Source organism: Lissotriton vulgaris, chromosome 7, assembly GCF_964263255.1.
Source record: "Lissotriton vulgaris chromosome 7, aLisVul1.2, whole genome shotgun sequence".
Classification (NCBI taxonomy): domain Eukaryota; kingdom Metazoa; phylum Chordata; class Amphibia; order Caudata; family Salamandridae; genus Lissotriton; species Lissotriton vulgaris.
Genome location: NC_141695.1, coordinates 215424191 through 215439231, shown reverse-complemented (window position 1 = coordinate 215439231; position 15041 = coordinate 215424191). Strand labels below are relative to the sequence as shown.

The 15041-nt window shown below is 47.0% G+C and overlaps 1 protein-coding gene across 1 annotated transcript in view; it reads right to left on the bottom strand.

Annotated features, from left to right (window-relative positions):
- Positions 1-14056, bottom strand: part of KMT2B (lysine methyltransferase 2B) — a 1030490-nt gene extending 1016434 nt beyond the window's left edge. Inside the window, exon 1 of the mRNA XM_086929980.1 lies at positions 13699-14056. Within this exon, the coding sequence (XP_086786106.1) occupies positions 13699-13983 (285 nt within the window). The 5' untranslated portion in view covers positions 13984-14056. The remainder of the gene's footprint in view (positions 1-13698) is intronic.
- Positions 14057-15041: the final 985 nt, after the last annotated feature.

The following is a 15041-nucleotide window of genomic DNA, read 5'->3' as shown; positions in this document are numbered from 1 at the left end:
TTCAAACGGCTTAGTTGAACGGGCCAATAGACTGCTAAAAGATGCTGTTCAGACTGCCATTTCTTCCCACAATGATGTAAGGAATTTTGTTGAGGAGAAGTTTTGGTCTTATAACATTTCTCCTCATTGCACAACTGGCATGTCCCCCTTCTCTTTGTTAAGGAATAGGTCTGTTCACACCAAATTGTGTCCCACATGGTTATCTGAGAAAAACGTTCAGACCCTTCAACCTTCCGATGCTTCCCTCTCTGAAAGAGTCTCCCAGAAACAGTCTCTTATGAAGTCCAAGCATGATTCAGGTAAATGTTTCACCTCTATTATCTTGAAAGTTGGTGACTGGGTTCTCATCAAAAATCCTAGAAAAGTTGCAAAAGGGCTTTCCAAGTTTTCTACCCCTGTTCAGGTTACTGCTGTCAGCAGGGCTTCTGCCTTACTTGGCAGCAGAGGGTGGTGGAACAAGAGAGCTTTAGTTCATTTGTCTGACTCTCAAGCTCGCTCCTTGTTAAGTTTGACCAAGGAACAATTTGACCACTGTGATTGGTCTTTTTGGTTGGATCCCCCATGTTCTTCCAACTCATCCTCTTCCTCTCCTTTTTCAGATGCTTTTGCATTCTCAACTGGTTCTCAGTTGTCTTCCTCTCCCTCTTCCATTCACTCAGAGGTTGGTGGGGAGGTTTCAGTTCAGGTTGCCGCACCTTCTGTACGATGTAGGAGGTTACCTGTCAGGTTTAATGATTATGTTTTAAGTTGAAACATATTTCCATTTTTAACTTCCAAATGTTTTTGTTGTTTCTGCTCATGCATTTGCTCTCCTATCTTTGCTTGTTATGAAATGTTGTGAAGAGGGAGAAGTTGTAATATATGCCTTCTCTCGTGCTGGGCGCAGCACGAGAGATTGCTTCTGTCCTCCATGTTCCTTCCCTCCGTTCCGTTCTAGCGCTCTGGGCAACTTCTGGCAGTTGCGCGGAGCCCTGGACTGGAGCGGCGGCTTTTCCCTGTGGGTGTTCCTACGACTTACAATAAAGAAGAATTAGACCACTACCCTTGCCTAGAAATACCTTTATTTCACCACTCCCCCAAGCCACTCCCCCCTGCCCTGAGGCTCGAGTTAGTAACCAGGAAGTTCGCTGATTTCTCGCCGTGCGAGAAGGGCAGGCAGAAACAAATGGTAGTTATAAATAAATAACTACCATTTGTTTCTGCCTTCTTCTCGCACGGCGAGAAATCAGGGGGGGCGGCGCCCAAACGCCCCAATGTAGAAACCGCCACTGCGAGGTCCAATGATTATAATCAAACAGATGATTTACATCCAAAGCAACATCTCCAGTTAGAACGTCCTAATCCTAAATAAATATATTGCTTTCCGAATAGTAGAGACATAGAACAAAAGGGCAGTGGCTTTTTCCCCTCCTCTACACACAAGACGTGAATCGAAGAATACACTACTGTTATTTTACACAGAATAGCAGACTGTGTAATATTAGGAGACCACCTAAATCGGCTCTTTATTCCCCACAAACTTTAAAAACCGTATAATCACTATCTTGTGTTTACTGGCTCAATTCTTAGCCTTCAGCACTCCTTTATGCCATTCTAATATGGCGCAATATCTGCACATTCCTCATTAGTCCGTTTTCGATTCTTATCCACCTATTACCGACCCGTTTTTCATTTTCTACTTCTTTTACGCCCCCAAAGCCTCTTAGTGATACGTGACAATAACAAAATAATGAAAAGCGTTTCTTTTTCCCAAATAATAACGTTACCACCAACCCCTTTTTCCGTTTGTTGACACAACGTTTCGGTATTACAGGGATGATTTTAAAACAAGCCGGTCTGTTTCTTGACCAGCACTTCCGGGTTAAGGCTGACCTTCCGGGTTAAAAAGGGAAGAGTCTCGCAATCAAACAGAGCGCGGAAACGGCGGAAGAGACGAGCTGCTTGGAGAGATACGCCGGGGATTTAATCCCTTAGTGCCACAATGCCCGAACCTTAGCCCTCGCTTGCCCAGAGAGCCGGTGTCCTAATGCCTGACATTCCAACTCCCGTGGGTTTATTTAATCGTCATTGCCTGTAATATAGCACTCGTCATCCGAGACAGCCTGTGTCCCAAAACCCTAGTTCTAGCTCCCGCTGGTCAGGCAATAAACGCACTGCACATAAATGTATGCTTCCATACTCTGACACAGAAACCATATGCGGTCTCACAACGCAGCCGCACCACTAATACAATCTTTTACAAACACACGCCAGGCTGTTCTCTTAACTAGCGAGCATGCGCACCTACTGCTCCGGCGAATAAGCCCCTAGACTATGCTCCTAAACATAACTGTACTAATTCCGCCTTTCTTAGAGTTAACCCACTGAGCACGCTTGCAGCATCCTGAAAGGCAAAAAAAAACCCTGGCCTGACAATCTTTTTTCTGAAACATGCCAAATTGTTCTTAATCATGTTACTAACAAGACTTTGACTGCAAGTTACCATACAGCCTCTATCAAAAAAGTCTCTGTTAGATATAGAAACTTATGAAAAAATTGTATTCATGACCATAGAAAAAATAGACATGTAGAGCATAAGATTACAACTGTTTTTTAAACTTGGAAAATGCTAAATCAGACTGTCTTCTGACTGAGTAACAAGAAAACGTAGTTTCCTAATGACCATTATATAAAATGGTTTTTTTAACAAAACTTTATTTAAAAATTGAATACATTGTGTCAACAGATATACAAACCGGACTTTATGTTGAAACCTACTATGCACAGATTGCGGAAGTACACAAAATTGTAAATAGGTATGAAATGGACAATGGTTAACTTTTCTTAACTTTTCTTCTGTTTTAGCACGTCCCCTTATTTGTCTATTTTCTGACACAACATTTCTTCTATGATCAGACTGGTGGAGGTATCTGTCCACTCTTGATGACTTGTATCTCAACTAACTGGAAATAAATTCCAAATCTCAGGAGCTTTGCACCTGTTCAGCACAATAACCCGAGGTGGTGTAACTCTCCTAAAATCTCTCTCTGACTGACGTTCTTTGTCTGTGCGCACACACTCTCCTCTTTTAAAGGGACTTCCTCTATTCGGTGCTGAAATGCCAAGGAACTTGCACTCTAAATCCACTTTCTTTTCCGTAGCCTTGCACGGTTTTCTGGGGTCTTAGGCGCTCTCTTTTTTCTGAATGATGAACACTTACACCCGTTTTTTACTGTGATTTATTACAGCCTTGAGAAAGCCCTGGCGCAATTCGCCACAGGGGCGAAACACGTGTCGGCTGTCCACGTCTGTATCCTCACAAATAAAGAGCTATTTTTCCTACAAAGAATTGGTTACTTTGATTTTCTTCATATAAAAAGGACTGAGCCTAAGGATTTTAAGATGTAACGCTCCACACACTCATTATCCCCTCTAAAGACATTTCAGTGGGACCCCTTTCGGTCGTCTGGAGACAAGGACCAAAGTTGCACATGCAGATTTGTCATATCTTCCCTGGTGAGTTTTGGTGCAGAGGTGCTGGATGGGTTGGTAGCCTTGCAAGCTATGCTGTAGAAAGTAAGTAAGGCCACTTGGAAGCCGGTTGCAAAGGGGGCACTTATGTACAAGTTCAGGAGCTCCTAGCTGGATCTTAGGTCGGGCGGATCCTGGACGCATGGGGAAGCAGTCAGTTTTGCTAGGCCCGGGTGGCTAGGGTGCAGAGTTTTTGCAGCTGTAGGCTCTTGTGGATCAAGGCGCTCACTGTAATCAGTCGGGAGCTGCAAAAGGGTGGGGAACAGAAGTAGGACAGCAGGGCAATTCTCATTGATGGCCTCTGCGGTGCTGATGTCCCTAGTCGGTTGTGATGTCAGGAGTCCGGACTGGGCTCCAAACAAGCTTTGGTAATGGCAGAGGGGTCTGGTACCCTGGGTATTAGTACAGGAAGGCTTGTGGAGGTCCATTGCACCTTTAGGCTTGGCAGAAAGATTGTGCCGACCGTCTCCTGGGTAGCGACTGCTCAGTGGACAGCAACTTCTTTAAACCAGACGTCGCAGTCTGTATCTGCTGGATGCAACCGAGTAGCTCATCTACTCCAAGGATGATGCTGGTGGCTTGGCAAAGTGCTGGTAACACTCCGGGGCTTGTGAATGTTGCACAGCTGCAGGACAAGTCGGTCTTTGTAACTGTTGAGTCGTTGTGCACCAGGTAGGGTTTGGTGCCAACAGCAGACTTCAGTTCTTGCAGGTATGAGCTCTTCAGTGTCTTTTTAGTCCGTGCAATCTGAGTACCGGGTGTCGGGGGCCATCTAAATACTAAATTTAGGGGTGGTAAGGGGGAAATAAAAGTAGCAGCCAATGGGCTATTTACCCCTGCGATCACTACACTACCTAGATGACCACTTCCAGTGATAAGTGGGCATCACTCTGTCACAGAGTTACTAATTTCTCCACACACAAGATGGTGCAATTCTTAATTTTGTGTTCACTTCAGGTAGAACACTCTAGGGGTGTGACTAGCCTGCGGGTTTAACGCGCCTCTTGTCTACCTAGTTTCCTGCCTGTCCTGGTGCCAATGGACCTAAGGGTAGGGGGTGGCATCCTACAGGTTTGGGAGAAGCCAGGCTTGGATATCAAAGGCAGCAGTGGGCTTTGAAGCCTCTGGCCTTTACATGCCGATTCACTAGCTTTCCTGCTGGGGGAGGTATAAACATCTGCTGACATCTACGAGCAGGGCTCTCATCTCCTAAGGGGTCAAAAACTCTCCTGTGGTGGCAGGCTGGCCAGGACCAGTCAGCCAGCACACTAGAGAACTGGTAGGGTTCATGGTGGCAGGCTGGCCAGTCCAGTCAGCCAGCACACTAGAGGACTGGTAGGGTTCAGAGGGTACCTTTAAGGTATCCTCTGGGTGCAAGTACTAATAAAGCCATCACTGGAATCAGTGTGAGTTTATTAATACAAGTGTTTGATACATAAACACCATTATGTACCTGGGTAACTCTTTTTGACCAGTGCATACCTTAAGATGGCACCCCTGGTCACTTATAATATTTAGTAATAGAACTAGACCTCACAGGGGCATATGTGCTCATGGAGATATGTCCTCACATAAAATATGGGGCTCAAAGGCCCGATGTTAAAGTGACTTACATCTATTAAATGTAGTGACTGGCATGGCACACAGGAGTGTGCTAGGTCAGGTTTTCACATCATGGTTCGCACCATGTCACACAGCCTGCTCTGGCAGTCTGCCGGAGTGTGGGTCCCTTAGAGTGGCACAATCCATGCTGCAGCCCTCAAAAACAACATCTAGTAGCTAAACAAGCATTTGCAATGCAATAGGTCTCGCATTAGGAAACTTTGAGCTATTGGTCTTGAAAATTACATTTTTTTATTTATGTGTTGGTTTTGAAAATAGCTAAATTAATAGCCTTGTCATTTACAATGCCAATAGTTACAACTTTCACAAATATGACACCTATAGCATTTGTAATGCAACATGGTTTGTATTTACGTGACTAAGATGTATTGATATTACAAATAACAATGGCTTTTACTTTTTTTAAATAATTAATACTTAAATAAAAGGGATTGTAATTTATAATGGCAATAGCTTAAACTTTTGTAAATAACTTTTGTGAAGATTATGTTCTTTGTATTTTATTGTGACGAAAATCCAAGAACAGAAGTGAAATATTAACATCTTTTTGTGACATTTGTAATAAAGCTTGAAACATTGAGAGAACATATTTGAACCAGTTGTTGAATGGTTGCATAGATTGATGCTATGGTGGCAGGGAGTGATGTGGTGGCGATGAGTGATGCTGTGGCGTTCAGTGATGTGGTGGCGATGAGTGATGCTGTGGCGTTCAGTGATGCTGTGGCGGCGCGGAATGATGCGGTGGCGACGAGTGATGCTGTGGCGGCGCGGAATGATGCGGTGGCGACGAGTGATGCTGTGGCGGCGCGGAATGATGCGGTGGCGACGAGTGATGCTGTGGCGGCGCGGAATGATGCGGTGGCGACGAGTGATGCTGTGGCGGCGCGGAATGATGCGGTGGCGACGAGTGATGCTGTGGCGGCGCGGAATGATGCGGTGGCGACGAGTGATGCTGTGGCGGCGCGGAATGATGCGGTGGCGACGAGTGATGCTGTGGCGACGCGGAATGATGCGGTGGCGACGAGTGATGCTGTGGCGGCGCGGAATGATGCGGTGGCGACGAGTGATGCTGTGGCGGCGCGGAATGATGCGGTGGCGACGAGTGATGCTGTGGCGGCGCGGAATGATGCGGTGGCGACGAGTGATGCTGTGGCGGCGCGGAATGATGCGGTGGCGACGAGTGATGCTGTGGCGGCGAGGAATGATGCGGTGGCGACGAGTGATGCTGTGGCGGCGAGGAATGATGCGGTGGCGACGAGTGATGCTGTGGCGGCGCGGAATGATGCGGTGGCGACGAGTGATGCTGTGGCGGCGCGGAATGATGCGGTGGCGACGAGTGATGCTGTGGCGGCGCGGAATGATGCGGTGGCGACGAGTGATGCTGTGGCGTTCAGAGATGCTGTGGTAGCGCATAGTGATGTGATGCTGTGGCAACGAGTGATGCTGTGGTAGCGCATAGTGATGTGATGCTGTGGCAACGAGTGATGCTGTGGTAGCGCATAGTGATGTGATGCTGTGGCAACGAGTGATGCTGTGGTAGCGCATAGTGATGTGATGCTGTGGCAACGAGTGATGCTGTGGTAGCGCATAGTGATGTGATGCTGTGGCAACGAGTGATGCTGTGGTAGCGCATAGTGATGTGATGCTGTGGCAACGAGTGATGCTGTGGTAGCGCATAGTGAGGCGGTGCTGCAGAGGCGGTGCTGCAGAGGCGGTGCTGCAGAGGCGGTGCTGCAGAGGCGGTGCTGCAGAGGCGGTGCTGCAGAGGCGGTGCTGCAGAGGCGGTGCTGCAGAGGCGGTGCTGCAGAGGCGGTGCTGCAGAGGCGGCGCTGCAGAGGCGGTGCTGCAGAGGCGGTGCTGCAGAGGCGGCGCTGCAGAGGCGGCGCTGCAGAGGCGGCGCTGCAGAGTGGTGCTGTGGTGCTGCAGTGCGGTGCTGTAGTGGTGCTGTGGTGCTGTAGTGCGGTGCTGCAGAGAGGTGCTGCAGAGAGGTGGTGCAGAGAGGTGGTGCAGAGGTGGTGCAGAGTGATGCTGGGGTAGCGCTGATGTGGTGATGCAGAGGGCAGAAAGGCACAAAAAATTCCTTTTAGTCTAACCCTACATACCGAAGAGCACTCTAAAAAGTGGAATTCAGAAATACTTTGCAAACATGTAAAACGCTTTAACAAGCCTTTTGTGTGCCTGAACACAAAGAAGGTTTTCTTCCCAAATAACTTAATACTGCTGATGAAGGGTCATTTGATGACACCTGGCAATTGCTGCATCAGCACTACTTGCTGCATCAGCACTACATTTTTTCATGTCGAGGCGCTGAATAGTACTTCCCCAAGACAGTAAACCCGAGGCTGCATCCTGTTGAATGCAAATCCGGCAATGTTAGACTCTTTCGGAGTCCTGCGTCTGATAGAAATGATCTGCTTGCGGCAGTCATTTTGAAGCCTTCACTCTGTCGCTGCTGTGAATGTGAAAGCTGCGCTGGGGCAGGGTGGGGGAGGTGCAGGTTTACAGTAGGATTCTTTGTGAGAATCACGGGACGCGGGTGCCGTCCCAGTGACTGGGCCTGGCTGTGCACAGCAATGGCTCTTCAGAGTTTTTTAGCCGGGTATCAGGGAAAAGAACAATATTTTTACATCAACAGTAAATAGAAAGCAGAGAGCACACATGGTCTACTGCTGCTGGTAGCTTTTAAAGTACTGTGACCATGTGTCGTGTCCGCTGCAGCAGCACCCATGTGGTCTGGGCCAATTAACACATTGACAAAGGTTCACTGACTAATAATGAAAAGCGTCCGGGAAATGCAAGCGTCCGGGAAATGCACATTCCTTTGTTCCCTTTGAAGAGAAGCTCACGGCTTCGCGGCAGTGAAAGTGAAAGCAGGGTAGCTCTTGGCTTGGCATTGCTGGGGTGGGGGGGGCGGAGAAATACGAGACATAGCCTGGCGGCTGTGAAAAGTGTGAAGCAGGGGGTGGGGGAGCGGAGCCCTTTGACGTGAAGCTCTGGAGGCAGGTGGCTCAGGGAGCGCGTGCACGAGCACATGCACTCGACGAAATCCGCAATGGTTTCAGAGCTTGGTTGAGCCTCTATACTCTCGTCCTATTTATCACTTACGTAATAAAATAGGCGAGACCTAAAAAGGGGTCAAAAAGTGGGGGGGGTACTGCAACAAAAACCCAGTGTCCTACAATGTTCCTGACAATCTAAAATGGTTTGGGAAAACAGGATTTAAAATAGTAAAAAGGGTGCATTCTCAGGAGAAAAAAAAAGGCATTAAAAGAAGGCCACCGGTGCATGTGGATGTGTTGCGAAGCAATGGTGGCCATCCTTGGGTGAAGTTTTAGTTTGATATACCACCCTTTAATACAGTTAATGGCAAACATATGATGGCCCATTGATTTTAACAAACGATTCACACAATTAATTAAATTGGTCAGGCTTCTTGACTTGGTCATAACTTTGCACACTATACATCAGACCTATGGCATCAGGCATACATTTTCAATAATATGCAATCAGTCATACAGTGGTTACCTTTGGCTTGTCAACTTTAACAGTCATACTAATTACTGCATAAGGTTTACCGCAAGGCAACCCTCCAGGAAACAGCCATAAGTGTGAATATACACAAAATTACAGTAGGCAAAATAATATTCACCCATCCTAAGAAGGTTAAAGATCATCCAAGTGTAAATCTTCCAGTAGAAGGGTGAACGACAACCACCAAAAACCCGTGCCTACCATAGTAATCTAAGAAGCCATGTAACTCAATACATGTCTAAAGGCACCAAAAAAAATGGCCTTTTGGTTAGAACATATCGTTTTCACAATAAGACAGGCCTACTGTGCATGTTAACTTTTCTTAAGAAAAACCATTCAGGCCTATAGCCTTTATCATCGACTTCTCACCATAATCACTTCAGGCATACTGTATTCCACTAGCAATTCCCAGATGGCAACTATCATTAACTAGGCATAAAAATAGAAATACGTTGACAAAAATTTGCACCCCTGCCTAAAACATAAGGACTCTCAAACTGCAAATCTTCTAACCCTACGATGTGTCTCAGGGGGTAAGTAACACAGCCACCCTTGCCTTAACAAAAATACCTGCCACAGTAAAGGAACAATCCACCCATAAAGGTCTATTTGCATTACCAAATATGTAGGAAGCTAGCTTTTTTATGTGATATGTTGTGTAGAGTCCAGGGGGTCCCTTGTGAGTGGACAGGGGATTGCTATGCAATCTCAAAGTGCTCTATTAGGGGGTAGATGGTCAAGCAACCTCAGGCTTAACACAGAGCAGAGCATTTGCAAATATACAAAACGATCATATAAATGACTTGCCTCAAGGAGATCTATACAAATTTATAAAAATAGCAAGTATCTTTATATATGTTTAGGCAGAGAAAAATCGCTCAGGTAAGTATATTTTTAAATATAAATTATTTTCACTTTAAAAAGTGGATACAGTGCAATTTCTGAGTTCTGGAATGTTGTCCTATAAAAGGTAGAACAAGTTCTGCAAACCGGTATTGTACAGTGACTGACTAGACCAAACTCAAGGGAGTTAAAAGGTGAGTGGTGGGCAAGGTCCAGGGCAGCACCTGTAGTGCACCACCAACTACACGAGGGCGGACAGGTGCAAAACAGCATCAGGAGCCCAATAGGTTTCAATGCACATCAGTCAATGGGAACGGAGTCTGCAGGCTCTGTCTGGAAGGCCAGTTGAGGAGACACAGTGGGATGCAAAGCTTGTGATGCTTGGGGACACCAGAGCTCCTCTTCTCTACGCCTGGGGGTGAGTGATGCAGAGGTGTCTTTAGGCGTTGGAATGTCTTACCTGGAGCAGTCACGGTTGAGGATGGCTGCGTGCAGTGGCTGCAGGCTAAGTCCGGGAGTCCAGGAGAGGTGAACCCACAATGGACTCTAGCTCTAGAGGACCTTGTTGACACTGGTGGCCCACTTCAACTCTGGCCATAGGCAACGGTGCAGTGGTGGCTACAGGTGTCAGGTTTGGACAGCTAATCAGCAGGTCATCCAGTGGGAGGGAGGAGTTACACCCTTTTCCCAGACAGGCTTTTGTTCCAAGTCTCATAGGAGCACGGGGCTCTCACCCTGGGTCAGATCATCATCACGGGTGGTAGGCTGAAGGAAACCAGTCAGCAAGGACACCAGAAGCTGGTAGGTTTTAAGGGGGTACCTCCAAGAATCACTTCGGGAGAATGTATTGGTAAATCCAACTCTGGCATCAGTGTGGGTTTATCAATAAGACAGGTTTAATACCAAACACCCCTATTTTCAGTGAAGCCATTATGTAGCTGGGGAACTCTATTTCACCAGTGTCATACACATGTCTTAAGATTTTTTCCCTGGTCACTTGTACTAGCCAGTAATAGACTGACCAGCACAATGGTATATCTGCTCATGCAGGTATGCCCTCATGTACTTTTCAGCACCCTGCGCTAGTGCTGTTAGGCCTGCTATTGGGGTGTCTTACAAAAATTACCTGCAGTGGTAAGGGACGTGCCACACAGGATGTGCGACATGTTGTGTTTTCACTTTTGTCTGCACCAAGACCAGCAGCCTGCAATGTCAGCTTGCATGTGCTTACTGAGAAGTCCCTTAGGATGCCACAATTTGTGTTACAGACCATAGGGGTCCTCTTTAGTACCTCAGAGCCTAGGTGCCATTTACTTGGGAATTACAGAGGGTGCTAAAGGTTTTGTCAATTTGGGGAACAATTGTACGGTTTGGGGAAAGAGTTCTGGTATTGGGAGCCCTGGTTAGCAAAAAGTGCTGATAATGCCCTTGATAATATGCCCCTTTGTTCGCACAACTTGTCTGAGTGGTCATGTCAGTAAAGTATTTCTTTACTTTATAATGCCCCAGCAGTAAATTGGCTTTACCCAATACAGATGAGTAACATGGGCCAGGACGTTTCATAAGAGAAAGGTAAAAGAAATACAAGGGTGCCAAGCCACTAGTCTAGCTCTGAGGAAACTGAACTCTGAATGGGTAAATCTAAATAAACCAGTCAAGAGAATACACTAACCTCGACATGGAGGAGTAAATGTATTGCAGGAATCAAAATAGGATTTTTTTTATCACCAACAGTACCCCAATACACATACAATCTCACTTCTCAAGTAGGGAAATGAGCTCAACCAAGTTAAGTAAAGTGTGTTGTTATGGGGCAAGTTTAAGATGTGGAGATAGAGGGCAACTCCGCGCCTGCCAAAGCATACTAATCACTCACTGATTTTACATATGGTGTGCATAAGCCTAAACCATGGGTACTCGCAAAAAAATTTCCAAGTGCCAAAATGTTGGTCTGTGATGACTGGGCAGCACTGAAGTCAGTAGGGTGAGATAAGGTATGTGTAGGGGGAAGCAACGCATGTAAATCTAGTGGCTGGTTTGCACAAAGTGAAACTAGAAAATCTCAGCTTCCCTACCTGATCAGCGAAGGTGTGGCGCAGAGGCCAGGGTGCCTAACTCTGGGCCATGGGGTTCACGGTTCGATCCCTGGCACCGGCTGCAGGTTAGCCCAGCACCATGTGACTATGGGCAATAGCTTGCTTAAACTTTCAGACGTCCCCTAGCGCTAGGACACCTCTACGGAGGTAGCTGTGTACTTTACAAATGCTGGTATTTCATTATTTTGCAAACTGTGTGACCATAGGCAATTGTTACATTTCATTTCCCTTCCTTTTACTTAGTTATAGCATATAAGAAGACCTCCAAATACAATACTTCAGGTTTTGCGCTGTACAAAACCTTCTGTGTTCGATTTAATAAACTAAATGTTGTTGCTGTATAATAGCAACCCAAACTGCTCAAGGGATGAACATACCGGACTTGCCTCTTAGTTCACCATTGGCATTGTGGTCAGGGTGGGAGGAAGCATGAATATTTCTATATTCATGTTTAAAAACCATCACTTTTCAAAAATACTTCTCAATGCACTACTGTAACCTGATGTACTGGGGTGAAACGGTTCTAAAGGTTAATGAAATACACATTTTGAATTTACTTTATCATATCTTAAACGTTTGCTGCAAGTTTCAATTAACATTTAAAGAAACACTTTCACGTTTATTTAACATTTTTTTATGTTTAGTGGAGTCGAGTAAACAGCATCCCAGTGCTTCTTTGAATCGGGGACGGGGGGCATGTAAAAGGTCAGGAGGGCCGCATGCAGTCCCTGGGCTGTACTTTGAGTATCACTGACCTAAATAAACCATTAAACATTTGATTTGTTCAGCATTCCGACAATCATCTGTTCTTTTTTCTTGTGCTCATCCCCTCCCAAAAGTAAGTTACAACACAGCCCACAAATCACCAAGCCTGTCCTGAAGTTGTCTATAGACTAAAACATGATGCCACCGACAGTATAAGCTGAAAAATTAATTTTGCTAGTAGCTTTATGTAAATAGTCTTATTTTAGTTGAGCGCCAAAGATGCCACAGTAGCGCCAGTTGTACCTTTTACTAGACAGATAACATAACACATGGGCCAGCACATGTCAACTACAGGTTATAGTGAACTTCTTGAGTGCAGATCCTTGGCGTCTATCAGTCAATCCATTATTCAAGATGTGGATCTCAAGCGAGGTCCGCATGAAAATAGCAGCTTTACATCGATCTGATACAAATGTATGCGTCAACTATGGATGTGGGACTAGACGGTCTGTAAACAGAAGTATGTAGGAGATGTGCTCATATATTTGGAATGCCTGCCTTGTTCTAAAGCGTGTGGTTTTATATTAAGCCCGTAAGTTTTAATAAGCGAAATTCGCATGTTTTCAAGTGCCCCCGTCTGTCAATGGGAAGAGTGTGTGTAGTTGGTCCCTGAACATCCCGCGCCTATGGGTAGCTGCATGTTCTCTGTGCAGTGTATCTTTCACTGATGTTTGTATCTGTGGAGTCCCTGAGAGACTACAGTCTGAGACTTTGTATGTTGTGCGTAAGATAAGAAAAGCACATATATAAAATAGTGTGCTGGTGGGTGCCATCAATGTTGGTTTATTGCGGTCGTCTTTAAATAAAACCTCTTTATCCGTGCGGTCCATCCTTAGGTGCAGCATTTTAAGACCCGTGAATATGGAGCTCGTCAGTGGGCGTTTCTGCATAGCGCCAGTGGGTGCCTTTTAAAGCAAAGATATGCTTGGGGTGTATACCAACTAAGGTTGTAAAGTGGGCGTGTGAATAGTTGAGTGTATAAATGCCGGTTCCAGATATCTGCATTTTTTATACGTAGGTTCTTAAACAGGCTTTGCTGGAGTCCCCTAGCGTCAAAGGAAGTCTAGCCTTATGCATGCTTCCTATAGAGTGCCTAAGTGATGCCAATATAGGAGAGTGTGCTAGAACGCGCTGTCAAATGGGTTCTTAGGTGAGAAACTGTTGTGTTCCTTCCGATATGCAACATCCATAGATGCATGATATGACCTATATCTATGGGTCCCTGCAGTGCGCACTTGTATGTGCCAGAGCTCCTTACAGACTCTGAAGGTGCTGCAGCCACAGGCCTAGCGCGTCAGTCAGTATAGGATATTTATGAAGCCCTTCTCACCTCCTCCTCTTCGCTGTCTCCCAGCTCCGGCACAGGCTGCTCCCCGCCCTGCGCCTCTCCCGCCGCGCCGCCCCCTGCACAGGCCCTCCGTAGGCGGCGCAGGCTCCCAGACAGGTCCAAAAGCCGCTGCAGGGTTGGGTCAGGCGCTGCACCAGCCTCTGGCGCAAAGGAGCCTGTTCGTAGCAGCCGCGTGCGCCGCCAACGCCAGCCCGGACGGCCCGGGAAGCGGCCCCTCGCTGGGGCCGACGAGGACACCGAGCCCCCTCCCGCTACAGCCGCCGCCATCTTCTGAGAACTACAACAACAATCTGTCGAAGCGCTGTACAGGCCTGAGCCAGGGCCGCGAGCGGGGACTCTGGGAAGTGTAGTGCTAGGCTGCGGTGGGCCCGCCCACTGCTGCGTGCGTACACTGGTGGCGATTAGTGCGCGTAGAATGCAAAGGGGCGGGGAAAACTTCCACAGACAAGCTAACAGAGCAGCATGGGAAGTGTGGTTCAGCAATCAAGACAGGATGGCCAGTCCCTTGAGCAAAGGATGGCCAGAGACGCATGGCAGAATGGGAAATGTAGTCACGAAAAGAGACAAACCCCACTTGTCCTATTCACTTTGGGAGTTGTAGTACTAATAGAGAATGGCGATTTGGCCTCTGGCGCTCGAATAGGACTTTTGCTATACAAACGCCTCTACATGAAGAGCAAGGCTCATGTAAAGTGAATACATGACCCCTGGGAAAAGCAGTTTTATGAGACTAACAAATAAGACCTCAAATAATCAAATGGACTACAAGGTTGGTGACCTGTTGATGGAGGGGTAGCGTGAGGTCACAGCGCTAGGAGTGATGGGGCTTGTAGTGCGAATTGACCACCAACGCTAGGCAGCCATTACAATAGGAACCACAATGTAAACACACCGGCTTTCTAGCAACCTGGCAAACGCCTAATTATTTTACTCTCCCAGAGAGCTAGAGCTTCACCATTTGCAAGCACACGGGGGTCTTGTTTTGGAGAGCTCTTCCCGTTTGTGAGCTTTGACTTACTCCTCCAATTCAAAATGCTTGCCTTCTGGTCCTTCTAAGATGTCATTAAGCACAGGATAAGCGGGGCTAAATGCAGAAGAATAAAATAACATGGACCGGCATAGCTGCTCGCGCACGTGAGAGAGGCGAGGAGCAGCTGGGCACCTTACCTCACATGCGGCTCTGTGTCGATCTCTGCTATCAGCAGCTGTTCCGTCAGTCAGAAGCTCCCTTCTGCAGCCCCCTTATGTGTGCGAGCGAGGAGCGACCCCTCTGCGCACAGCCGGCTTTGCTCCTCCTTCCCCCCTGCACCCCATGCCCCTAGGAG